Source organism: Rhinolophus sinicus, chromosome 6 (genome assembly GCF_057876585.1).
Source record: "Rhinolophus sinicus isolate RSI-liver-muscle chromosome 6, RSI-T2T, whole genome shotgun sequence".
Classification (NCBI taxonomy): Eukaryota; Metazoa; Chordata; class Mammalia; order Chiroptera; family Rhinolophidae; genus Rhinolophus; species Rhinolophus sinicus.
Window position 1 is genome coordinate 20,870,957 of NC_142506.1, and position 27,695 is coordinate 20,898,651.

Consider the following 27,695-nt stretch of genomic DNA (forward strand, 5'->3'; position numbering starts at 1 on the left):
CTTTCTGAGGGAAATAAGGTGGTCAAGGAGAGAAGGGCTATATGAGGTATTGTCATATTTTAGGAGTTAGTTTTATTATTTGTTTTTTAATGAAATGAATATATGTATAATAATTTTGGTGTAGTGACTGTTTCTTTCCATTCAGTGAACTACAAAATGCATCAGAGTAGCTTAAAAAGTGTGAATTAAAAAAATACATAGTAAACATTGGCTTTTACTGAAGATAAAAAGTTTCTGGGGGTGGCTGGTTAGCTCAGTTGGTTAGAGCTAGGTGCTCTTAACAACAAAGTTGCATGGGTCAATGAGCTGTGCCCTCCACAACTAGATTGAAACAACTACTTGACTTGGAGCTGATGGGTCCTGGAAAAACACATTTAAATAAATAAAAGTTTATTTTTTTATTTTTTTATTTTTTTTCAAAAAAAAGTTTTTAATAATGCATAATCCATTCACATGTTTAAAAAATGTTTTGGCCAAAAACCCTCCCCCCAAAATCAAACCGTTCTGAAGCTTTTAAAATGAATAATTGCAGTCAAATCTTTTACATTTTGTATGTTGTTAATCTTCTATGTTTAAAAATAAATACTTAATGTAAAAACAATGAAAGTGTTTTAAATTATATCATTATCTCCCTCTCAGGCATAACTGATTTGAAGTGTTACAAAATACTTATCAGGTCTCAGTGTGATACATATTTTTCTCCTTTCTTCTTTGGAGAACATATCTTACTTATATTTTTTAAAATTTACATGTAATAAGTACATTAAAATGCCTTATGAATTAAAAACCCTTATGAAGGAAGAAGGAACCAGGTCATATGGATGAAATCAAATAATTTTTTTAGTCATTTTACTAAGAATGTTTTACAAATATAATTTTATTTTCACAATAAATTATTTTTTATTTTTATGTAGGGATTTCATTTTAAAAAATTTTTGTTTTTTGTTTTACCGTGGCATACATTTAGGTAAGGAGTTAATAAAAGAATTTAAGTATGATCACACAGGTATTTAATGGTTAGTTCCATGCAAATTCAAAGAAATAGGTTTATGGGAGAGTTCCATAGCACACTGCTCTTAACATCTACAGTTAAATCTTGTTCACAGAACATTCTTTATCCTCCCTCCCTCCCTCTCTCCCTCCCTCCCTCCCTCCCTCCCTCCCTCCCTCCCTCCCTCCCTCCCTCCCTCCCTCCCTTCCTTCCTTTCTTTTTCAATTATAGTTGACATTCAGTATTACTTTGTATTAGTTTCAGGTATACAGCCTAATTGTTAGACTTTTATATAATTTATGAAGTGAGTCCCCCAATAATTCTAGTACACACCTGGCACTACTCATAGATATTACAATACTATTAACTATATTCCCTGTACTGTACTTTACATCCTGATGACTATTTTGTAAGTACTAATTTGTATTTCTTAATCCTTTCACCTTTTTCACCCAAGCTCTTTACCCCTCACCCATTGGGTAACCAGCAGTTTGTTCTCTGTATCTATAAGTCTGTCTCTGTTTTTATTTATTTATTTTGTTCTTTAGATTCCTATAAGTGAGATCACATGATATTTGTCTCTCTCTGTCTTGCTTATTTCACTTAGCATAATACCCTCTAGGTGCACCCAGCTCCCTAATGGTAATATTTCATTTTTTATGGCTGAGTAATATTCTATTGTATTTATTTACTACAATTTCTTTATACAGTTGTCTATTGATGGTCATCTTGGCTGCTTCCATATCTTGACAATTGTAAATAGCACTGCTGTGAACATAGGGTTGCATATATCTTGTTGAATCGGTGTTTTGGATGTCTTCATATAAATACCCGGATGTGAAATTGCTGGGTCGTAAGGTTGTTGTATTTTTAATTTTTTGAAGAAACTTCAAACTGTTTTCCATAGGAACTGGAACAGTTACACCAATGAGGGTTCCATTTTCTCCACATCCTCACCAACACTTGTTTTTTCAGTTATTGATGACAACCATTCTGACAGGTGTGAGGTGGTATCTCGTGATTTGAATTTGCATTTCTCTGATGATTAGTGTTATTGAGCATCTTTTCATATGTCTATTGGCCATCTGTATGTCCTCTTTGGAAACTGTCTATTCAGGTCCCTTTCCCATTTGTTAATTGGATTGTTTATTTTCTTGATGTTGAATTGCATGAGTTCTTTATACGTTTTGAATATTAACCCCTTTCTGATGTATCATTGACAAATATCTTCTGTCATTCAGTAGGGTGTCTTTTCGTTTTGTTGATTGTTTCCTTTGCTGTGCAAAAACTTTTCAGTTTTATGTAGTCCCATTTGTTTAGTTTTTCTTTTGTTTCTCTCGCCTGAGGAGATATATCAGGAAAAAATATTAATAAAGGCAATGTCAAAGAGTTTGCTGCCTATGTTTTCTTCTGGAAGTTTTATGGTTTGGGGTCTTACATTTAAGTCTTTAATCTATTTTGAGTTTATTCTTGTATAAGGAGTAAGAAGGTGGTCTAGTTTCATTTTTTTGTATGCATCTGTCCAATTTTCCCAGCATCATTTATTGAATAGGTTGTCTTTACCCCATTGTATATTTTTACCTCATTTTTCATAGATTAAATGACCATATTGGTGTGCATTTATTTCTGGGGTCTCTATTCTGTTCCACTGATCTATATCTGTTTTCATGCCAATACGATGCTGTTTTGATTACTCTGGCTTTGAGGTATAGTTTGATATCAGGTAATGTAATACCTCTAATATTGTTCTTTTTTCTCAAGATTGTTGTGGCTATTTGAGGTCTTTTATGGTTCCGTATAAATTTAAGGATTATTTGTTCTAGTTCTGTGAAAAGTGCCATTGGTATTTTGATAAGGATTGCATCGAATCTGTAGATTTCTTTGGGTAATGTGGACATCTTAATGATATTCTTCCTAACCATGACCATGGTATATGCTTCCATTTACTTGTATCTTTTTAAATTTCTTTCTTCAATGTCTTATACTTTTTTGAGTACAGTTGTTTTACTTTCTTGGTTAAATTTAATTCTAGGCATTTTATTTATTTATTTATTTATTTTGTGATGCTATTGTAAATGAGATAGTTTTCCTAATTTCTCTTTCTGATAGTTAATTATTGGTGTATAAAAATGCAACTGATTTGTTAGTATTGCTTTTGTATCCTGCTATTTTACAGAATTAATTTGTCAAGACTAATAGTTTTTTGGTGTAATCTTTGGGGTTCTCTATATATAGTATCATGTCATCTGCAAATAATGGCAATTTTACCTCTTCATTTCCAGTTTGGAAGGTTTTTTATTTCTTGTATGCATGCTGTGGCTATGACTTCCAATATATGTTGAACAAAAGTGTTGTAAGTGGACATCCTTGTCTAGTTTCTGGTCTTAAGAAGAATGTTTTTAGCTTTTCCCAATTGAGTAAGATGTTAGTGTGGGTTTATTATACTGGGGGTGCCAAACAAACATGTATACAAAATGGACACAGTATGCAAAGCAGTAGTTTGCCATAATCAGAGATGTCTAGACGCTGATGGTAACCACTTTGAGCATCTCTTGTAATTGCAGAAGTCAAACGTGACTTGTATTCATCTTTTGTTATTGGTATATATTGAGCATTACAATTTTAATAGTTTTCCTTTCTTAAAATGTGTGTACATTTTTTGTTCATATACCCTCTGTCTATGAACTTTATTATATTGAGGTATGTTTCCTCTATTCCCATTTTGCTGAGAGTTTTTTTTTTAATCAATAATAGATATTGGATTTTGTCAGATGCTTTTTCTGTACATATTGATATGATCATATGGTATTTATCTTTCATTTTGTTTATGTTGTGTATCACATTAATTGATTTGTGGATATTGAACCAACCTTGCGTCCCAGGAATAAATCATGCTTGATCATGGTTTGTTATCTTTTTGATGTATTGCTGAATTCAGTTTGCTAATATTTTGTTGATTTTTTGCTTCTATGTTCATCAGGGATTTTGGCCTTTAGTTTTTTCGTTTGTTTGTTTGTTTGTTTTTTGTTTTGTTTTTGTAATGTCTTTGTCTGGTGTTAGAATCAGGATAATGGTAGCTTCAAAGAATGAACTTGGGAGCTTTCCCTTGTCTTGAATTTTCTTGAATAGTTTGAGAAGAATAAGTGTCAATTCTTCTTTGAATATTTGGTAAAATTCACCTCTGAAGCCATCTGGTCCAGGACTTTTGTCTGTTGGGAGCTTTTTGATTACTGATTCGATTTCATTTGTAGTAATCGATTGGTTCAGATTTTCTGTTCCTTCTTAATTCAGCCTTGGAATATTGTATGCTTCTAGCATTTTATTCATCTCTTCCAGAGTGTTTAATTTGTTTGTGCATATCTGTTCATAGTATTTTCTTATAATTTTTTGTGTTTCTGTGGTGTCCACTGTCACTTCTCCTCTTTCATTCTGATTTTATTTATTTGGGTCCTCTCTCTTTTTTTCTTGATGACTGTGGTTAAAGGCTGATCAATTTTCTTTATGTTTTCAGAGAACCAGTTCTTGATTTCGTTGATCCTTCCTATTGTGTTTTTAGACTCTATTTCATTTATTTCTGCTCTGATCTTTATTATTTCCTTTCTTCTACTCACTTAGGGCTGTGTTTGCTGTTCTTTTTCTAGTTCCTTTAAGTGTAAAGTTAAATTATGTATTTGAGATTTTTCTTGTTTCTTGAGGTAGGCCTGTATAAATTAACCTCTTAGAACTGATTTTGCTCTCTCCCGTATATTTTGGGTCATTGTGTTTTCATTTTTGTTTGTCTCAAGGTATCTTTTGATTTATTTCTTGACGTCATTGTTAACCCATTAATGGTTTTGTAGCTTATTTAGCCTCCATGTGCTTGTGTGTTTTGTTAGGTTTTGTTTGTAATTGATTTCTAACTTCATACCTTTGTGGTAGGAGAAAATGCTTGATATGATTTCATACTTCTTGAATTTATTGACACTTGTTTTATGGCCTAACATGTGGTCTATCTTGGAAAATGTTCACTGTGCATTTGAAAATAATGTATACTCTACTACCTTGGGGTGAATATTCAAAAACTATCAATTAAATCCATCCAGTCCCGTGTGTTATTTACATCTGCTGTTTTCTTGTTAATGTATTGTCTGGATGATCTGTCCATCAGTTTCAGTGTGGCGTTAAATTCCCCATACTATGATTGTATTCCTGTTGATCTCTCCTTTTATGTCAGTCAATATTTGCTTGATATGTTTAGGTGCTCCGTTTTCTAGGGTTATATCCTCTTGTTGGGTTGATCTCTTCCTCATTTTGTAATGCCCTTCTTTGTTTCTTATTATAGTCTTTGTTTTAAAGTCTATTTTGTCTGATATAATTGTTGCTACCCCAGCTCTTGTGTTTGTTTCCATTTTCCTGAAATGTCTTTTCCATCTCTTTGCTTTCAGTCTATGTGTGTCTTTCAATCTGAAGTGGGTCTCTTTTAGACATCAGATGTATGGGTCTTGTTTTCTTATCTATTCAGCTACTCTGTGTCATTTGATTGGAGCATTTAATCCATTTACATTTAAAATTTAAAGTGATTAGTGATAGGTACATGGTTATTTCTATTTTGTTATTCATATTTATGTTTTTTTTGTTTATAGTTTTCTTCTTCTTAAGGAAGTCCCTTTAACATTTTTTGTAGTATTGCTTGGTGGTAATGAATTCCTTTAGCTTTTTCTTGTCTGGGTAGAGTAGTCTTAGTTGTAGATCTTTTCATCTCTTTGAATATTTTGTGCTACTCCCTTCTTGTCTGAAAAGTTTCTGTTAAGAAATCAGCTGATAGTAGTCTTATTGGAGCTCCCTTGTAGGTAAATAATTGTCTTCTCTTGCTGCTTTTAGGATTCTCTTTATCATTAACTTTTGCAATTTTATGATGTGTCTTGGTGTGGGCCTCTTTAGGTTCATCTTGTTTGGGACTCTGCATTTCCTGGCATAGTATTTCTATTTCCTTCGCTAGGTTAGCAAGTTTTCAGTCATTATTTCTTCAAATACATTCTTGATACTTTCCTCCTGCTCTTCTTCTTCTGGGTCTCCTATAATGTGAATGTTGTTACACTTGATGTTGTTCCAGAGGTCCCTTAAACTATCGCTTTGTTTTTTTTCTTTTTTCTTTTTGTTCCAGTTGGTTCTTTAATGCTGCCTTATCTTTCAAATCGCTGATTCGATCCTCTACTTCATCTAATCTGTTGATTTCTTTTTAGTAAATTCTTCCTTTCAGTTATTGTATTCTTTATTTTTGACTGGTTATTTTTTTTTTATGGTTTCTATGTCCTTTATGCTTACTATCTCTATTGAAGTTTTCACTAAGTTCCTTAAGCATTCTTTTTTTTTTTTTTTTTTTTTTTTTAATTTATTAGGGTGACAATTGTTAGTAAAATTACATAGATTTCAGGTGTACAATTCTGTATTACATCATCTATAAATCCCATTGTGTGTTCATCACCCAGTCCTTAAGCATTCTTATAATCAGTATTTTGAACTCTGTCTCTGATAAGTTGATTGCCTTAATTTATTTAGTTCTTTTTCTGGAATTTTCTCCTATTATTTTATTTGGAACATGTTTCTTTGTTTCTTCCTTTTATCTTCCTCTCTGTGTTTGTTTCTATGTGTTAGGTAGATATCCTATGTCTCTCAGTCTTCCCTGGGTAGCCTTATGTAGTAGGAGTGCAGTGTGGCCCAGTGGCATAGTTTCCCTGATTACCTGTACCATGTGGTCCAAGAGTGTCACTTGTGTGTGTTGTGTGTGCCCTCCTATTATAGTTGAGCCTTGATTACTTTTGGTGCATCAGTGAGTAGGATAGGCTCTCAGACTGACTGTCTATGAGGACTGGCCACGTTCACAGTGTATGAGCTGATGTGTGGAGGCTGATCAATCAGAAGAGGATTTTCCCTAGCAGATTCCTGTGTCTGTTGAGATACCTCTTGGGTATACCACCTGTGGGGCTAATTGGATAGTGCTTTGTTTTGGTCTGAAGCCAACCTTCATGTGTGTTCTTTCTGATGCCTCTTGGGAGGGGTTCCCTTGTAGGCCAAGTTCAATCTTGCCTGTGACTGGCCTGGAGCAACCTAACCAGGGGCTACAAAACTTTATGTAGTTGGTTGCTGCCTGTGCTTCACCTGGAGGCATGTGGGTGGCCAGCTGAGAACTGAGGCCTGCTGCCACCAGTATTTGGCCTTTGGCATCTTAGTAAAAGGCTCAGGGCATATCTAGGCCTGTTGCTACCTGCCAGATGCCCATAAGGCTCAGCCATTGAAAGAGCCTCCTCAGTTTCCCAGGACCAGGCTGGTTGCCCTATTGCCAAAAGTGCCACTGTGTGAGCTGGGCTGGGCAGGTTCCCATGTTATCATTGTTGGTGGAGTGGGTGGTGTTCACAAGGTTAATGCAGATTTAGTTCTTTGCTCAGTGCCTAGCCTGTATCCACTTGCAATATGCCCAGAGAACATTGCGGCCAGCTACTGCTCAACTTGGGTCCATACATCCCCAAAAGGTGTCTAAGCAAGGCTGGAGCATGAGTTGATGCTGACTCCCTGCCACCTAAAATGTCCCAGGTAGCTACACTAGCTGCTGTGGGTTGTTTGCTGCTGGAAGAACCTCCACAGTATATGAGGGAGGGATGGTTGTCCATTTGCTGAGAATGCCTCCAGTGATGGTGATTGAGTTGGGTGGGGTGGGATCCCAGGGAGTCACTGGAGTGGGGCGGCAGAGTTCATCAGGCCAGTGCAGTTTCAGATTTGGCTGTGTGGTGGAGGGCTCAACACAGGAAAGACTGTGCCTGCCTATAAGCTATATGTGAGGCAGACTCTAGAAAGGCATAATTGAAATTGTTCCTCTAGCCCTCACCCTGAAGCCACATAGCTCAGTCTTACCCTGTATGTCTCTGGCATCTTTTGAGTTACTGCTTCTCACGGGAGCCCAGGGTGAGTGCTTGTGAGTGAGTGAGTTTGTGCACTGGCCCTTTAAGGGGATGCCTGAGTTTCCAAGTGCCTTCCACTTCACCCAGATGGGCAGAATTTTCACTGACTTTCACAGCCAGATGTTGTGGGGATTCCTCTTCCTGGTACTGGATCCCTGGGCTGGGGAGCCCACTGTGGGGCTGGGACCCTCGCTCCTCAGGGGAACATCTGCTGCTGAGGTGTCCTTGCCGGTGCTCAACAACTACCACTGGGTGTGGGGCCAGTCCATTTCGCATGTCCACCCCTCCTACAAGTCTTGACCTGGCCTGTTCTTTATATCCTTATTTATAGGGGTTCTATTCAGCTGGTCTTCTGATGGCTCTCAAGGTTAATTGTTGTATAACAATTTAGTTGTAATTGTAATGTAGTCATGGGTAGTGGGACGCACAGCATTTACTTATTCTGCCATCTTAGAATCTACTCCTAATTCACACAGAGCATTCTTAATGTCTCAATGTAAAATGTAGTTTTAATGAGACAGACATTCAATTTTGGTAATTTATAAAGCATGAGTTGAGCATTCATTATTTGAAACTTACTTATATTTTTATCATTAAATATTCATAGCAATTGGTTTGGATTCCTGTCCTGAACCACAAACTCCTAGTAGTGGAATTAAAATTGGAGACAGATACATGGTTGGTGATGTGGTATCCTTTCAGTGTGATCAAGGCTATTCTCTTCAGGTAAATCTATTGTAAAATCATTATTTTGATATTCATTGCTCTTTTCAATTATTTTAACAAACAAATGATTGTAATCCACAAGTTTTAAAAGAATATTCATCTTGGGCTTTATAGTTTAGTCTAATGTCAAAAGCCATTCAATTTGTCAATAAAACATATTCATGAGAGAAATTGCTGAGATGAACTAAATTCATTTTCTTTTGCAGTAATCAAAATGATTTTTGAATCAATTAATGTTTCACTCTTCTTTCTAGTCACATAGGCTATGACAACTGAACTCCCAGATCTTTAGAATTTAAAAATGAAAATAAAGTGTTAAATGAAACTTCCATGATAATAAACTCCCCAAATTATTGAAACTCAACTACAAATATATTTTTCCAAAGAAGTTGATTTGCAATGTATATTCTGTTGGTTTTGGATTTATATTGATCCTCTGTTATAGGTTTTGCGGAGGGTCTCAAAATTATGGTTTCATAGAAATTTTCCTAAAAGATACACTTATTAAGAAAGTATGAAAAAAAATTTAGGCACAAACTATTTTACATGTTAACTAAATAAATTCCTTAGAGGAAGCAAAATTAAAAATAGTAATTTATACTTTATAGTTATAACACAAATTATTTGTCTCAGAAGTGCAGTTAGATATTTCTGGATTTTATATTTCAATTTAAAATTTAATGTACATTAATTGACCTATTTTAGTATGTTTATGAAAGCATTTTATAATTATTTGTTAACATATCTCACCTTGAATGTCACAGGAATTTATTATAAACCACTTATGTATATGGCCATTTCACTTGTATAATCATTGTACTATTTAGTAGAACATGTTTTGATTAAAAAAAATTTAAAACCATAAACCTAATGTGATATGGAGTCTTAAATTTTCTACCAGGACCATGTTATTTTTTATATTTTATCACAATTATATATAATTACCTTTCTTATTCTAAATAATACTAAAATTTCTAGTAAAAGTTGAAAAAAATATATATATATATGACAATATATATTTAAGCTTATTTTTATAATAACCATTGATTATGCTGTATTTAATTTCACTTTTTAAAATGTGTCCTGAACTTCATTGTCTTTTTTACATAGGGTCATTCTCACATTACATGTATGCCTGGACCTGTACGACGATGGAATTACCCAATCCCAATTTGTTTGGGTAAGTTAAAGAACTATAAATCATTCATAAGCTTTATCAAATTTTAAAGTTACACTTTGTATATGAATTTCAAAACTATAGTTTTCCTTTTAAGTTTTATGAAAATGATACTTCGAGATAAATGTTTCTTACCTTTATTTAAAATGTTTTTTTAATTTAAAAATGTTTATAGATTTTTATCCCAATTCAATATCAATGGATTAGTTAAAACTGTAGAAACTGAAAAAAGTTATTAGGTTTTTTGATCCCCCAAAAAGTTTCCTCAGTATGATATGATAGAAGTACCCATGAATCAGGAAAATAGTAAACATTCTTACTACTAAGACAGAGTAGACAAGGAATCTGGAATCTAACAAAGGGAGAATGACACTCCATGAGATGTCTTCAGTGGTAACAGGCAGTTGAAATATGGAATATATGAAAAGGGCTTTGAGGCTTTAAAAGTAGGGGCCCAAACTTTTGTCCTAAATTAATGTATCTTCCAATTATTTTTATTTTTTCCTCTCATTTCTTGCATCTGTATTCAACCATTAATATACTGGACTCTCGAGTATGAAAAGATATGTGAGGTATTATCCCTATTATTAACATATCCATTTACCATTTAGAGTGGCAGATATAAAAGAAATGAAATAGAGTAATGTACTGTTAGATTATATCATTGATTACATGATGGAATTTCATAAATATGAGACTGGTGTTGACTGAAGTCATCAAGAAACATAAGCCATAAAATTTGCAGAGTTTAGGATGATACGTGTAATTAAGATAAATGGATGAAGAAAAAAACCCTTTCTGAGTAAGAAGACGGCAAATACAAAAGTATTGATGTTACTTGTATAACCCCTCTGTGCAGTGACCAAATCTGTAATTAGTTTTCTTGTGTTGCCATAACAGAATACCACAGACTGGATTGCTTAAACCACAAAAATTAATTTTCACACAGTTTTAGAATCTTTGAGTTCAAGATCAAAATTCTGGCACAGTTGTTTTGTTCTGAGAGCCTCTTTCCTTGCCTTGCACACGACTGTCTTCTCCCCACATTTTCATATGGTCTTTGCTCTGTGAGCAAGCATGTGTGTACACACACACACACACACACACACACACACACACACACAAACACATACACACATACATATCTCTCCTCTTCCTGTAAAGGCACTAGTACTATTAGATTAGGGCTCAACCCTTACGATTTCATTTAACCTTAATTACCTCCTTAAAGCCTCTGTCTCCAAATACAGTCACATAGGGATTTAAGACTTTAACATATGAATATTGGGAGGACAGTTTTCAGTCTGTAACACCTATGTACCACATGCACAATTCTTGTTGGAGACCACTGGAAAATAATACTTAAGAGAAAGATGAGTTTAATTGGCAAAAGATATTCACAACATTCCAACTTTAGATTGGATGATATTTTTTAAAGGACGTATTTCTTTAACTATTTTAAGTAATTTATAAATGCATATAATGCCAGTTATAAAATTATACATGCACACCCCCCCCAAACACAATGCCTGTTGTAAAAATTTGTATATACAATATAATGCCAATTATATGTTATGTGTATAGGGTGTGTATGTATATATGTATCCAACTGAGTATAAAAAATTGGGAATACAAAAGAGCACAAAGAATAAAATACACAGTATGTATATGCTGCTGATATGAGAGCAGAGAGTTTAGGTCTTTTGTTCATAACTATATTTCCAAAGCCTAGAAAAGTTCTTTTCTTAAATAGGCATCTGATAAGTATTGTTTAGTGAACAAATTAATATAAAGTTTTGGGATAATATAGCATATATAACTATATATATATAACTATATACATATATATAACTATATATAACTGTATATATATATATATATATATACAGTTATATACAGTTATATATATATATATATATATATATATATATATATATATATATATATATATAGTTTCCTTCTTCACATTAACTTAGAAAAATTTCCCACCATGATGCGTTTTTAAAAATCTGATTTTTAAAATAACTTCATGGCACATAGCATTGTCTAATGTGTGTAATTATTCTCTTTTTGTTATTCTTTAATGTTTTGTCTTTTTGAATACAGATTTGTAGGTCTTTTTCACATGTCTTTATGCACACCTCTGTTCACTTAGGATTTTACCTAAGTAGATTAATTATGCCATTGCATATAACTATTTACAAATTTTGATAAATATTGCCCAATTGCTTTCAAAAAATTGTATAATTTAAAATATCACCCAGTAAACCTCCTCAAAATTCCAACTAAACTACACAACAATAATTGAGAACTATCTGAAGACTACCTGAACAGAAATATTATAACTAAGAATGTGCAGAAGCCACTTTGAGACTAGACACGGAATGGACTCTTCCCACACCAATGTGTGGTGATTAAAAATCAGGAGGGCTATCTCAGCTGTGGAGGTACCCACTGAGGAATGAAGGGTTCCACCCATATACCAGGTTTCCCAGTCCACTACTGGGAAGAGAAGTCCCTGTAACTTCTGGCTGTGAAATCCAGCAGAGATTGTGGCTGAGTGAGATAGAGGGCATATGGTGTTCCATGTGTTCCTCTTAAAGGGCCCACCACAGACTTACTCACTGTTGGATTCACTCACTGTGAGCTCCAGCACTAAGGCAGGATATTGAAAGACACCGGGGACATACAGGGAGGAACTGAATTGTCTGGCTTCAGGGTTAGGGCTGGAGGGGAAGTTTTCTCCCAGACGGAAGTGCTAGCAAAAGCTATTGTTCCTTTGTTGAGGCTTCCTGGTATCTGGCCTTCACATGTAGGTGGGCACGATATCTGAATCTCCATCAACCTGGCTAAGAACGTCACCCTGCCCTGGTGATTCCTTGTGACCCAGCCCCACCAAACTTGCAACCTGCTTCCATTGGCTTTTCTATTCCAATTTATTTTCCATAAAAATGGCCTGTCTTGGCTCATACTGAAGACTTTTCTAAAATTTCTCAAAGTTTCACAAACCTCAAACAAGCATCAGTCCTGAGTGTGCCACTTACTTCTTGCTAAGCAGCCCCAAGTCTGGCACTAGCAGCCGCCAGCCTCAGTTCACAGCTTAGCTTCTCTCTCAGGCACCTCCAAATGCAGCAAAAGTAGTTGCATCTCCAAATCACTTTGTAGCTCATACTAAGTTGTGCCATGCAGGGCACAGACAGCAGCTGACCTTGACCTATAACAGAGCCCCTCCCAAAGTCCCCAGAAACAACATGTTATGTGACCAACCACACCACACCAGAGCACCATCCAACCACCTCTACAAACAACACACCTGAAGAGCAAACTGGGCAGGCATGAGAATACTGATAAAGCAAATCTTGCTCCAGAGGGTCAGCCCCTGAACAACAGATCTGCTGTTATATATCTTTCTTTCAGAGAGAGAAAGAAAAAGAGAGAGAGAGAGAGAGAGAGAGAGAGAGAGAGAGAGATTGAAAATTGCTCTAGTTTAAGGATAGATGACCTGAGATTTCAGAAGGATAGAGAAGTATACATGTATATCTTTAGATCTCAATGGTAATTACATTTAAAAGAAATGTTTCTAGTATATAGACTGCACAATTATATATATCTTCATAGTGAAATCTGCTTGATACATAATTTATTCAGTTCACATAGTTAAAGATAGCAGTCAAACTTGTTATTGATATCATGCAGAACATTGATAAAATTTCAACATAATTTACCTTCATTATATATATATATATATATATATATATATATATATATATATATCCTGAAATTTGAGTATCTACATGTTGCTATTCCTAACAAGAAATAAATCAGTGAAATTGCAAGTAACTATTCTATTTAGGTAACTTTCAAACTTGATAGTTAATCATGAAATTTAATTCTTCAACCCACAATTAGCAGATGTGTTTTTTAGTCCTTCTATGATGAAATGGTAAACATGTTCATTTAGAAGAATTAACTTCCAAACTGCTATTCCTCTTTTAATACATGTTAAATGTTCTATTTAATCATGTGAAAAATGAAACTTGGGTAATCATCTGTTTTTATAATCTTTGCTTCACTTATCAATGGTAAATCAGTATACCAGGGATTATAAAACAAGTACATTGATAAATTATGCATAAATTCTCAAACTTGGTTGCATCTTTTTACATGTTTTGCACTTCCTTGTTCTTTGTCTAGAATTTTTTAAGGATAAAGTGAGGCCATATCCCATCTGTGATATGTGAATTCCTCACATATTACCAACAGATACCCGTATTTTTTCTTAAAATTCTTTAGCCTCATCACAAAAAGAGTAAATGGAGAGAACACTTAGAATGGATGTTGTTGACTTGATTGTATTCAAAATTATATTCTTTGGAATGAATCAAAACATTGCTAGAAGTACTTAAAGATTAGAAATAAACTGCCCGCTGTGGAAAAGGACATGTGCTCCTTGTTTGATTGTATTCTCTGCTCATGAGCTACTCCTTGCTGTGCTATAATTGATTTTAACTTGCGCTTATTGCTGAGAAAGGAAATATGTTGTTTTTATATGCTGTTTTAGAAAATGAGTTGTCAATTGATTATATTTGATTACTAGTGTGTGGTGGATGAGAGTTGACAATATTCAAATTTGTATCAAACTGTTTTGATACGGACTTGATTAAGACTTGAAATTATTTCAATCTGTTTTTAATACAGTGAAGTTTTCCACTGATCTGGCTTATACAGGACTTCTATTATCTTGCAGCTCAGTGTGGCGGTGCTATGTCAGATTTCAGTGGTGTGATCCTCAGCCCTGGGTTTCCTGGAAACTACCCCAGCAGTTTAGATTGCACATGGACAATAAAGCTGCCCGTAGGTTTTGGTATGTATATTAAAAACACATGAAAGAATTTTCAATGGCATTAAATACATCCTTAAAAATATCAATATCTAATATAAAATACTCACAAATTATAGTTTAATTTGGATTACATATGGTTATGTAAATTGAGGAGTGGAATTTAGATAATTGTGCCCTAAACTAAGTACATTTCACCTGGAATATTTGTATAATTGAAAGAATATGGGCATTTCCTAATTTCATAGATAGATAGATAGATAGATAGATAGATAGATAGATAGATAGATAGATAATTTATGATATTTTCCAGTTTATATGTATAGATAGCTATAGCTTGAGGTAGATGTGTGTGTGGCAATGATAAATTCAACATGAGTTTCATGTATAATTGCTTTTGTAACTCTTTTCTCATCGTTTATACCAAGTAGTGAATAGATAAATTATTCTGGTGATCTATTTAATTCATCAAATAGTCATTGTAAATAAGTTATATTTTGCATTTGAAAGTAGTACACATTTTTATGTTGGGTTTAAATACCCATGTAAATGTAGTACCTTTCTAATACTAATAATGCAAAATTCCCAGTGTTTAGGATATATTGCATCATATACTACATTGCATTTAATGAATTATGTTTCACTCTTATATCGCAAATATGTTCTCTTGCAGCTTCTTCATGTCATTAGTCTAAATGCATAAATAGAAGTGCTAAATTGAGAATACACATGTTCATTCAATTACAGAAGCGTAGGATGAGTAGACATTCCTTGAAGCACAAACCTGGCAGATTTGGAGCAATTGAAAAATTCTGTATGGTCTTACTTATTGAGGATTGAATTTAAGTACCTGATTACCCAAAAGCATCTACAGCTTCAGAATACAAATTCATATTTAAATGTTTTACATAAATTCACAGAAACTCATAGTTTTGACAATTCTTTACAGAGTACATATTATCCCCCAGGTACTGTGTTAAGCGCTGGGGATAAAATGCATAGTAAAACAAAATTAGTTTTTTTTTCCCCCAGATAAGTTAGAGTCATGATGAGGAGACAGATAGTTATAGATGCTATTAAAATAAAGTATAATAAAGACTATAGGGTTGTACTTAATGTGGACATCCAGCCTAGTCCAGGAAATGGGGAAAAGTCTTGTCTGCGGAAGTGATGTTTGAACTGTGGCTTTAAAGATAAGTAAGAGTCAGCCCAACAAAGAGAGTCATTCTATGGGGAATGGAAAAAAAATTCTAGGTAAACAGAGTGACACATGGAAAGATGCAAATGAAAAAGCTACAGAAATTCAACAAGTCTGAACACCGTGTGACTAGCCTGAAGTTTGGAGAGAACAGAAAGCCACTGAGAGAAGTATGCTTAGGGGAGTTCTAATGAGGATTAGTCTGGCTACAACACGGAAACACCGTTAGTCTGAAGTAGTCAAATTGAAGTGTCTATTGACTGAAAGAGAATACTGATGTATATGAATAACAGATTTGAACCAGTATGGCTGCCCTTATGTGGCTTTTACTAGTCACTTAAGAGGGCTCATCCCATGTTGCTTGTGGAACTAAATAAATTATTTTAAACTAAATTATTAAACATATTTTCAATAGTGCCATTATATCATCTTCAATTTACCTGTTGCTAATTCTTCCTTGATTCCAAAACCCAACTTCATTAAAAATTAAAAAGAAGACACATCTCTGTTTCAGAAATGAAAACATAAGAGTCTGGTTCTGATTTGATTACATTGAAATAATTCCACTGTTTTATTTGAGTTTTTGCTAGATCAAATATTAGTTCTAATGTATTTCAATAAGTAAGTCATACTCTTTTAAAATAAAATTGAATACAGATCAACAGTTACTGAAGTATTTTCTCATGTTCATGAAATAAGTATTGACAAGATAATTTGTGAAAAGGGGGCTCAGGGAAAACTTTTAGAAAAAATAGCACATCTTCGGGCCTCACATAATAAGGTAGCTTGTTCAAAGTTCTAAGAAGTTTGTGATTGTACAAGAACATGTTTAATATTTTAAAGAATTTTTTCAATATTTCCCATAGTTATTTGTCCAATAGTACTCTTTTTTCATGTAACAAGGAGTTTCCATGTGACTCTTTTTTGAGTAACAAAACGTGACTTTATTAAGTGTAGTTATTAAGTGTAAGCGCTCAAGGGCTGGTGTATCTAAGTTTGAATTTCAGCTCTTTTAACTTGTTGTGAAAACTTAGCACATTTGTTTAACATCTCTGTGCCTCATTTTCCTCATTCTCATTAGTAACTGTGAACAGTACATAAGTTAGCATACATAAACACTTAAAACAGTGCCTAGTGAAAAAGAAATGCTTAATAAATGTCAGATTTTATTACCAATTGGATAATGGTAGTTGTAAGAAAAACACCAAATCCACTAAAACAGAATATTAATTGAATTAGGCAAACATACCTTAACGAGGCTTTTATTTTATTTTTTCCATCCCAGTGACATTTCACTATTTCATATTTTAGTTTTATTTATAAAGATATTGAGACTATTTTGTGGCATTTGAGAATAGTAGTGTTACTTTGAACTGTAGCAAATTCATGGCCCAGATCTAGAGTGTATGCCTCTAAACCTCAATGGAAAGCTATCGAAGTGTATTAATGTGAGTGTATTTTGTATGTGTATTTAATTTGGTGAAAAAATAAAGTATTATTATGTTTGCTATTTTTCTTTAGGTGTACATCTCCAGTTTGTAAATTTTTCTACAGAAACCATACATGATTATTTGGAAGTCAGAAGTGGATCCTCAGAAACTAGTACTATTATTGGCCGACTTAGTGGTCCTCAAATACAATCTTCCTTATTCAGCACAACCCATGAAACCAGCCTGTATTTTCACAGTGACTATTCACAAAACAAGCAAGGGTTCCACATTGTATACCAAGGTGAGATGGATAATAAAAAGTGAAAGTTTATTTAGCCCCAGATCAGGTAGTAGCAATCTTACTAAGTACCAATTTTACTAACTCTATTTTCTATTTTTAGAAAGAGAAAGGAACCTAAATCAAGGCAAACTTCAATTAGCAAGATTTTTTTAAATAATGTGATTTACGGGCAACTGTATAAGGGGCTTGATGTCTTTCTGAGGCCTTAGAAAACTCCAATCAAGAAAAAAGGATTAAATTAATCTTAAAACACAATAAATTAAGTCAAGGCAAGGTAGTTAAAGCAAAGCAAGCTATCAAAGATTTATGTTTGCTTTTATATAAAAATAAGTATATTGAAAAGATATTTTATAGTACTCATCTATTATATATATACATATATATATATATATATATATATATATATATATAATTATTTTGTATTACTTTATAATGATAGAATAATATGACATTCCTTGATTCCATTCTATAGTCATAAGAATATAAAGTAAAAATTTTGACAATCATGTATTAGGCCTATTTCTGATATAAAAATGCTGCATGACCCTGAGTAAGATTTTTATCCCTTTCGAATAGGTTGGATTCTGGTTGACCTAGGCTCAAATTTTGGTTCTCCCTGTTTAACCTAAAGTGGCCTAGGGTTCGACTCCATTTTTCCATTGGCATGATGGAGTTAGTAATAGTGTCTCCCAGAAAGGTTGTTTTGAAGTTTATATGATAAAATGAATGTAAAATATATATAATGATTTATATCATCAGTACTTACTTGGTGCATTTTAGCTACTTTTATTATATTATTTCATACTTAAAAAGTCTAAAATTTTAAATTAAACATGATATTTTACACAAACAACGTAATTCCAGTGACTTCAATGTTTAATCAAAATAATTTAAAATTTAATTATTTCTCTGCTCTGATTATTAAAGGATTTCATGAGTATGTGATACTTTTGGATGTGAGCTCCAGGAGAGCAGGGATCTTTGTGTTATTCATTGATGTATCTTAAGTGCCTAGAACCATAACAGCACGATAAATATTTGCCTAACAAAAGTATATACCCAAAAAGACATTTAAGTGTAGTTAAAATAGACATGACATCCAACTGCATAGGTCTAAACTAATTACAATTTGTATTATGTTTGCGTACATAATTTAAGAGCATGTGACACATCATTCTTTATATAAAATAGGAGTCATTTCTACCACCTCTCACTACACAATTAAGTATGTTCCCAGTGAATTTAATTATCTCAGAAACAATTGGGCCACTGATTTTCTTCTTTGCTGCTAGAAAACTCAGAACGTTATCTGTGGTCCTTCTCTTGCAAATATATAGGGCCTTATGCCAGCACTTTTTTATTTCACATAAAACCAGCTTCATCTTTTCTTCCCTGCCCTCATTTCTCCTCTGCCTCTCAAAATAATGTTCTTATTTCAATGATGTAAAACTAAAAATTAGACTTTATTAACTGCATCTTTCTGTCAATGTGTCCTTGAAAAAAGATTCATTATTTACATAATAAAAGCATAAAAGATGTGGACTCTGTTACTGTTACTTATCTGATATGAATACCATTTACATGAGCCATAATGTATTACAATTATCACTAGATATTATTTGTGAATTACATTGAATTTTAAAATTATCTCTTGTTTTACTGCATTTATATCATTCAGCTCCTGGCATTTTTGAGAAATAGGTTACTTTATACAGAGTCACAGAATCAATGTTATTTTTGGATTATCTTGTGATTAGACTTTAAGAACTTTCTGAATTTTTGAAAAATGCATAGTAATCATTGGTCATAGGCTCTAAATTCATCAGTGTTTATTAAGCACTTACTATGGCAAGTGCAATGGGCAAGGCTTTTGGGTATAATGATAAACAAAACAAATAGGAACTTTGATCTCATGGAGACTATAGAACAAGAGGAGTACGAACAAATAAACATGTAGTTATACTACAGTGCCAAAAATATCATGTTAACTAAACACAAGTTATATTAGAAGGAAATTTGTTTACTAGTACTTTATATTGTTCAATAACTTCTTTGGAGCAACTAAACAAAGGGATATTGTGGCTTGTTTCTTTTAGAGAAAAATTAGTAAAATATTCAAAAAGGCTCAGAATTAAGTTTACACCCATTTAATTTATTCTATGTATATGCAGTGTAAGTAGCAAGCAATTACATTCTATGTAAAGGAATCAGAATATGCTTGATTAAAATTGTGGCTGTAAGAGTCGTTTACATTTTCATTAAAACTTATAATTTAGGTAGATTGCACAAGTGGGTGAAGAAACCGAATGCATTTTTATGAATTGTACTACATTGCAAATGTGAAAATTGTAGACATGAGAAGAAACTTATATCGTACTCTCATTGACATCATTTAATATAAACCTGAATTACTGGTTATAACCAACTGCAAGCAACACTGCCTCTATTTTGCAAGTTACAAATAGTACTCATCTGTGGTCTTCCAAAATTCAGAGAGGAAACACATTCTTTTTCCTTTGGCAGCCTATCAGCTACAAAGCTGTCCTGATCCACGCCCGTTTCGAAATGGCTTTGTAATTGGCAATGATTTTACTGTGGGTCAAACCGTTTCATTTGAATGTTTCCCTGGATACACACTAATTGGAAATTCAGCTCTCACTTGCCTTCATGGAGTGAGTCGTAATTGGAATCATCCACTTCCAAGGTGTGAAGGTATGCTTCATCTATGTTTAATATGTTTTGTTTTGGCACTCTTTTGTGTTTTCCTTTTCAAATAGCATGCTAAGCATACAGTCTCTCTTTCAGTTGAATAATTATAGTTACTACACAGGTAAAACCCTTAAAGCTCCATGAATAACTGATTTTTTCATTATTGGCAGAAACCCTAACCTTCTCATTTGAGGTAAAAATAAAGTTAACACTTTAGAGCTCCTCGTATGTGCGTGTGTATGTAGATACATGTGCATGTGTTTAATAATCATTCTTATATAAACCAATAACCCAGATGCTGCTACTGAATTTGGGCTCATTTCCTCTTAAAAGAATCTGTTAAATAAAAATGTGTTGAACCTTTTATAAGGCTATATATGTAGACATGATACAAGAAAAAAGGTGAACAGTGTACATATTGATAAAATATTTGAAAAAAGAGATGACTATGTGATAGTTAATGACAGTAGCATGCCTCATATTGAAAAATAAATAAAAACTGACTATACAAGTATTTTGTTCACGGTTTGCAACTGCATTTTATATACCTAATTGAGATAAAAACAACGCAGATGTATTTCATACTGCTTAAGAGGTATGGAATGTTTGTCTTTTTCTCTGTATTCAATTCACTTTTATTTTAACGTTTTGCTTTGTATCTTTTCTGTAGCTCTTTGTGGAGGGAATATAACCGCGATGAATGGCACCATTTACTCTCCTGGGTATCCTGATGAATATCCCAACTTTCAAGACTGTTTTTGGCTTGTAAGAGTAGCCCCTGGGAATGGAATCTACATCAATTTCACTGTCCTTCAAACAGAGCCAATCTATGATTTCATCACTGTATGGTAAGCCAGGACCATTGTTATTGGTTGATTCAATTATATATAACAGTGAAACAAGGTAGCAATGAAAACATATCACAACCATCTGTAAACAGAAATTGTTATCTGACATTTGAATTGGTGTGAGTAACTGAGGATGACAGTATGTGTTTTGTAGAATGAGACAAAAAAGAGAAATACGTTTTGGATTAATTGCCCATAAAGTAGCTAAACACTTTGAACAAAAACTTTACATGTGAAAAAACATTTAAATTCATTATTAAATTAATATGTAAAAACAGGGAATTAATATCAATAAGTTTAAAGGAAGAAAGTTCCCTGAAAAAACAGTGAAAATTAAAAGCCTATGTTCAAATCACAATTTTAAATATAATTATTGAATTTCTGTCATAATAATTCGTTACAAAATAAATTTGCATTATCCTGTTAATTGAAACATCTTTATTTAAAATATATTGTAAAGAAATTATCTAAAGTAATTATTGACAATTGGCTAATAGAATTACTGTATGCGTTCTAAGATCCCTTCCAAATTTCACAGTCTATGATATTCAAGATTATTTTAAAGAAAATAAAATGAGGGCAAATTTCAAGGATTTTTGAGGCTCTTGGTTGTGGTCAGGAAACCAAGCACCATGTAATTGTCTGCAGCTAACATGGGTGCATTTCATTGAGGTAAAAATGTCATTTTTTTTTTATTTTACATTTTTAAATATGTTATCATCTACATAAACATAAAATATACCAATATGATTGGGCACTCATTGGTAATTTCAATTTTGCGTGTTTTTCATCTCAAGTATAATATTTTTATTAAACTTTATGGAAAACTCTCCAAAAAATTAATCTCAATCTCTCTTTCTCCCCTCCCTGCTCTTTCTCCCCCCTCTGCTCTGTCTCTCTCTGATAGGGATGGGCCAGATCAAAACTCACCTCAGATCGGGCAATTCAGTGGCAATACTGCTTTGGAATCAGTCTATAGCACTTCAAATCAGATTCTAATCAAATTCCACAGTGATTTTACAACAAGTGGCTTTTTTGTTCTCAGCTATCATGGTTCGTATTATCTAAGAGTTTATGTTTCCTTTGGTACTGTTTAAAATTGTCCTGGAAAAATGAGTGTAAAATATATTTAACACATGAGTGAAAATATATTAAAATTTGATACATTTTTTATCATTTCAAATACGTATTTATTTGCAAAGAATAACCTCTTCTAAGCTTTTAAGGACATTAAAATGTAAGCAAATGGAAATAGGAAATAAATCAGTCAGTAATTACACCATGGAAAATAATCATTTTTCATATGGAAATCAATAAAAGAGAACCAGCTGTTCATATTTCATTGCATGTAACTGTGAGACATTAATAGATTTTTCAATACAAAATGTTTTATCTACTCAACCTGCTGTGAGTCTTTCTAAAATTAGCTTTTATCTTTATGCTTTGGATCTTATTACTCATTAATTTATACTCTTGTTTCAAAAATGTATCTACTCTAGAATCATAGTTTTAAGTGACTATTTCATATTATTCAGTTCATAGTTTTTACTACTGTGGCATAATTTATGACGAGTTTTAATTTTAAATCTTTGTGTAGAATTATTATGGGTCCTCTCTTCTTAAAATTAACTTTTTGAGAGAACATTCATATGGTTTCATAGCGTTTTTAAAATTTGTCTTTAATTTTAAATTCATATTATTTCATTATAAATAAAAAAATGTTTATTTATGTCTAATGATCACATCCCTTTATCTGCTATGACCTCACTTCCATGAAACACATTCTGATTCATAATGACTTTGTCAGACCAATACCGTGAGTATTTCACAGGATCAATAAACTAAGTGAAATGTGTAAGTTATATGAAAATATGCAACATGAACATGTACTTTGTGCATTACATTGATATACAATTTAATATTTTCATCCTTTTTGACACAAAGTAAAACTTTGATACTCAAACCTTATATTCCATGAAAAATATGGTAAGTCAGATATGGTTATGCTGACATTCAAAGCACATTGGGTTTAGAAATAGTCAGAGAATTGGTAAGAAAACTCTTGATTTGCTTAATCTCAGTACTTATCAGTCACTAGATGGTACTCCATTTGTACTTCTGTAGGGCCTACAGCTGCAGGTACACTCCAGCATAGCCAATCAGAAAGGGGGCATTCAGTTAGGTAAATTTTATTCAGACTTTTTATTGTTTAATCACTCATTTGCCTTTTTAATTGACTTGGTTATTGATGCTTGCAATATGTAGAGAAAGTCTAAGGCTATAACAATAGCTTTATTACTTTGATAGATAATCATAACTCAGGAACCAATACATTAAATAATAGTTAAGGTCAAAGATGAATTAGTTGGTGACCTGTACTTTGTATATTTTCTCTTTTCACGGTTCCCTGCATACATTTTTATTGTTTTGTGATCCCTGCCTGAACAAATGACAAAGAAGGGACTATTCATTGATGGACTATCCGAAAGATAACCTTATAGAAGTGTAAAATTCTTGTAAAACTTAGGAGACATTGGGGAAACATTAGGAGAAAAAGGGGATACATTGTCAGAGAAGAGGGTGTCTGTGTATGTGTGTGTGTATTCATATAGATAAGATTACAATTACAGGGAGTGTGTACACACACACAAAATATGATTTACATAGACATTTATGTAAATGTGTACAAAAATGCTTATACCAAAGTATATTTCACCTGTTGTATAACTAGGTTTTCAGTCATGTATAATAAAAATAGAATTAGCTTAGGAAAAAGATCAAGTGTTCAGTGTTTCATTTTCCAGTTGACTTTGGACAAGTTGCCTTTTGGTTGCCACTTTTTTTTTTTTTTTAGCTACAAAACAGCATGGTAGGATTGCTGAGAGGATTCATGAGATATTGTGTATAGAAAAATTATTCCCATTACTCGCATAAATTAGGATGAACCATATGAAAATTTTGCTCAAAAAGTGCTTGGCAATTTTGCATAAATTAACCCAAGTAATTGCTGTCAATGTTACTAGTATTATCAACATGATGTTGCAGAGATGATATGAGAATTGGAGGCAATGGATGCCGTGTTTCCCTGAAAATAAGACCAGATCTTATATTAATTTTTGCTCCAAAAGACACATAGGCTTATGTTCAGGGAGTGTCATCCTGAAAAATCATGCTAGGGCTTATTTTCCAGTTAGATCTTATTTTCAGGGAAACACGGTAATACACAGTTACCATAGTACCTGGCAGAGTAGATGTTCAGTAAATTGTTCCTTTCCTTCCCTTCCCTTATCTTACGTTTCAGATTTTGCTAATAGACCATTTATTTTTATACTTTAAATTTCATAACAAGGCACAATTGCCAGAGCCTAAAGAAGCCTAACATTTGAATCAATATATCTGGGAATTTTACCTAAACCTTAAAATAACCTTGAAATTTGGAAATGTAGTCAGGGCTCACGTTAAAACTGACAAATGCTTTACATTCTACCAGCCCTCTTAGGCTAACATTCCTAAAGCACTGCTTTCATCCTGACTCACCTTTTCAAGAATGCATGATACCTACATTAAATCAATTTTAAAGCTACCTTATAATCTGGTTCACTGAAACTTACTCCCTCGTGTCTACTCTGACTCCAGTCAGATTCGTTCTCTCACTGCTTCCTGAACTTTCATTCTCAAATGGTCTTACTCAATCTTCAATTCTGTAAGTCTCTCCATGTTAAGTCCCATTTCCTACATTTCTTGATAACTGGAATTCATAGGATCACTACCATCTTTTCTCTGATTGCACATAACTCTTTTAACCAAAGTTTTGAGAAATGAATTATGGTATGGTGTATTGTTTTATAAGCCTGTGAGTTTAATAATAGTGAATGCTTTTTTGAGGACACAGATCACATTTCTTCTGCTTCTTAAATTAATCCTTTTATATTTTGATTATTGACTGATTGATTACTTATATTTTTGTCTTACAGTGGGAATAGTGTGTTCAGATGTTTTCAAAAGTTGTGTAATTTATTTGAGCTGTAATAGTGACACGTTTCAAAAAGACCATTTTGCAGTCTGTGGATATATGCCCATCCTCCCTCACAGAAACAACAACAACAAAATGCCTGTTTTCAAATTAGTATTAATACAATTAATACAATTTAATACAACTAAAATATAATATTGATATCTTGTGCCCATATTCAGTACCTATAGCTTAGTTCCAAAGTGAACTCTCATAATGGTAAAAAACATTGTTCAAGTCATTTGGTATTTTTTTGATAAATATACCAGTAGGTAATTTACTATTTAACACTTATTTTAAGCCGATTGATTATACCTAAGCTTAGAATGGTTTACTCCCATATTCAGTTTTCTTTAAATTCTCATTGATTTAATATCTCCTGTTATGCTCTTCCCTATAAGTCAGAAGTGCTTTTCTTAGGACTTGTGTATTTATTATACAAAATTGACAGGTCAATATTTTCATATATTTTCTTAAGATCACATTGATCATTTAGGTTTTATTTATTAATATATTTTTTAATATGTCTGAAAGGAGAAAAACATGTGTTTTATTTCTCTCTAACCTGACTGCCTTATGAGATCCATCCAGCCATCTGTCTTCATAAAATATCACTTTCATAAAGCCTTTCATGATCAAAAATAACATTTATAAAAAGCTTTGCAAAGTGCAATTTCTGTGCAATGAAAAAAATAGGGCAGGTGTAAATGTTGAGGCACTTTTACTCCTATATCACATTTCTTCTTCATCTGAGGAAATGTTTTTGTCTGTCTCTGTATTGCCTTAATTGTAATTCCCTAAAGTAAGAACTGAATATTCTTGATATCTGACATACAGTCAAGATGGGGTTGGCTTATAATAAACGATAACATTCAGTTCTCATCAGTGACTCTTTGGAAATAAATAACATAAAACCTATTTAACTGCATGTTTTTGCAGACACTGACTTTGTATGATACTTACTGTAAGAGTCACAGCTGCCATTTACTGAAAACTTAATATTCCTGGCACTATGAGAGGTACTTTCCATGTATTCTTGCTAATTTTTGTAATAACTCTGCAAGATAAGTATTATTATCCCCATTTTAATAATGAAAGAACTGAGTGAAAAAATTTGTAATGGATATAAAGCCAGAGATTTCTATTCTAATAAATAGAAGTGCTGCCTGGAATTCAAAAGAGGTCTGTCTGACTCCAAAGAATGACTTATTTTTAAATAGTGACAACAACAGCAATAAAATAATAGCTTAAATATATTGAGATTTTACTAAGTGCCAGAGAATGTCCTAAGCTAGTATTATCTCATGCATAAATTACATTTAATGGTATATAAACCTAATATTTCTTTAAAAAAATAGCAAAAATGATTTTCATTTTTAGCAAGGTGATAGGTCATCTTATTTTTTAAGAAAACCATTCTAATTATAACGTGGAGCTTGACACTTCTTAGTGCTTCTCTTCCCCAGGACCTAGAAGCTGACTGTGATATGTTGGCATGTTTAGCGCAGCTGAGTGCGTTTTTTTTGTTCATAGTTCCCAAAATGCGCTATAGTCATTGTGTAAAGAGAAAATAAGTTTTATTCAAGGTCTGACTTATGCAATCAAAACAATCAAGAGACTATAGTATAGCCAGAATGCATATCTATTAATTTAAAATTGAAGGTATCATTTTACTGTTTAAATCCTTTATCCAAATCACCTCTTTTTCTAACATCAGACTATTGGGATATTCAATTTACACTCAGATTTCCTTAATATGATTTAACAATCAATTTACACTCGGATTGTCTTAATATGATTTAATAATTTATATTATTTATTGTTTTCTATTATTGGCACAACTGTAAAAGAATGTGTTGATTTTATATTGACTTTCAGATTATTTTTATGAATTGCATTTAAAAGGCCTGCAATGTCTCTTAGGTCATCTTTTAAGGTTACATTGCCTTTATGATAAATGCTGTATTTGGGGACAAGTATATTTAACTCCACAAAGTCTCCTCCTAAAAGAGATTGCTGTAGATATAAGGACACAGTTTGTATAAAACATAAATCACTATTACTTTGAACTGTGTGACCCCTTTGCCTCACAAAACCTAAAGACCTTACCTCGTTTTGTATTTCAATAGATTTTATTTTGAACTCATAAAGTGTTTCATTGTTTGATGTCCAGAGAGCATAGGGGATATAGGTATCTTACAATTATATATAAATGTGTATGTTGAAGCTACACACCAAACTGGTGAAGCTGTCATGAGGGAAAGATAATGCCATTTACTGTTATTTAATGACTATCTAGTGATCATTAGATATGACTAAAAGTCATGTAAAAGTGTTACTATGTTTTGACACTTCACTTTATGTGCATACCTGTTGATGAGTTATGTTATTCATTTTCTACATTACTTTACTGTCCCTCCCCTCTAGCCAAAGTCCATCAGGAACTCACCTTTAATTAAATAAGGTTGGGTTTATTGACTCATTGTAACAAGTGAGACACATACCAAGAGGGATCCTTGGCATCTCAG

At 33.0% G+C, this 27,695-nt stretch overlaps 1 protein-coding gene across 5 annotated transcripts in view; it reads left to right on the plus strand.

The window, feature by feature from the left end:
- CSMD3 (CUB and Sushi multiple domains 3) overlaps nucleotides 1-27,695 on the plus strand; it is a 1,092,836-nt gene that overhangs the window by 958,278 nt on the left and 106,863 nt on the right. For all 5 annotated transcript variants that reach the window (XM_088798979.1, XM_088798980.1, XM_088798981.1 and 2 more), the window contains 7 exons: nucleotides 8,534-8,652; nucleotides 9,763-9,832; nucleotides 14,577-14,693; nucleotides 17,389-17,598; nucleotides 20,122-20,310; nucleotides 20,978-21,155; nucleotides 22,063-22,208. In XM_088798979.1, the coding sequence (XP_088655105.1) occupies nucleotides 8,534-8,652; nucleotides 9,763-9,832; nucleotides 14,577-14,693; nucleotides 17,389-17,598; nucleotides 20,122-20,310; nucleotides 20,978-21,155; nucleotides 22,063-22,208 (1,029 nt within the window). The remainder of the gene's footprint in view (nucleotides 1-8,533; nucleotides 8,653-9,762; nucleotides 9,833-14,576; nucleotides 14,694-17,388; nucleotides 17,599-20,121; nucleotides 20,311-20,977; nucleotides 21,156-22,062; nucleotides 22,209-27,695) is intronic.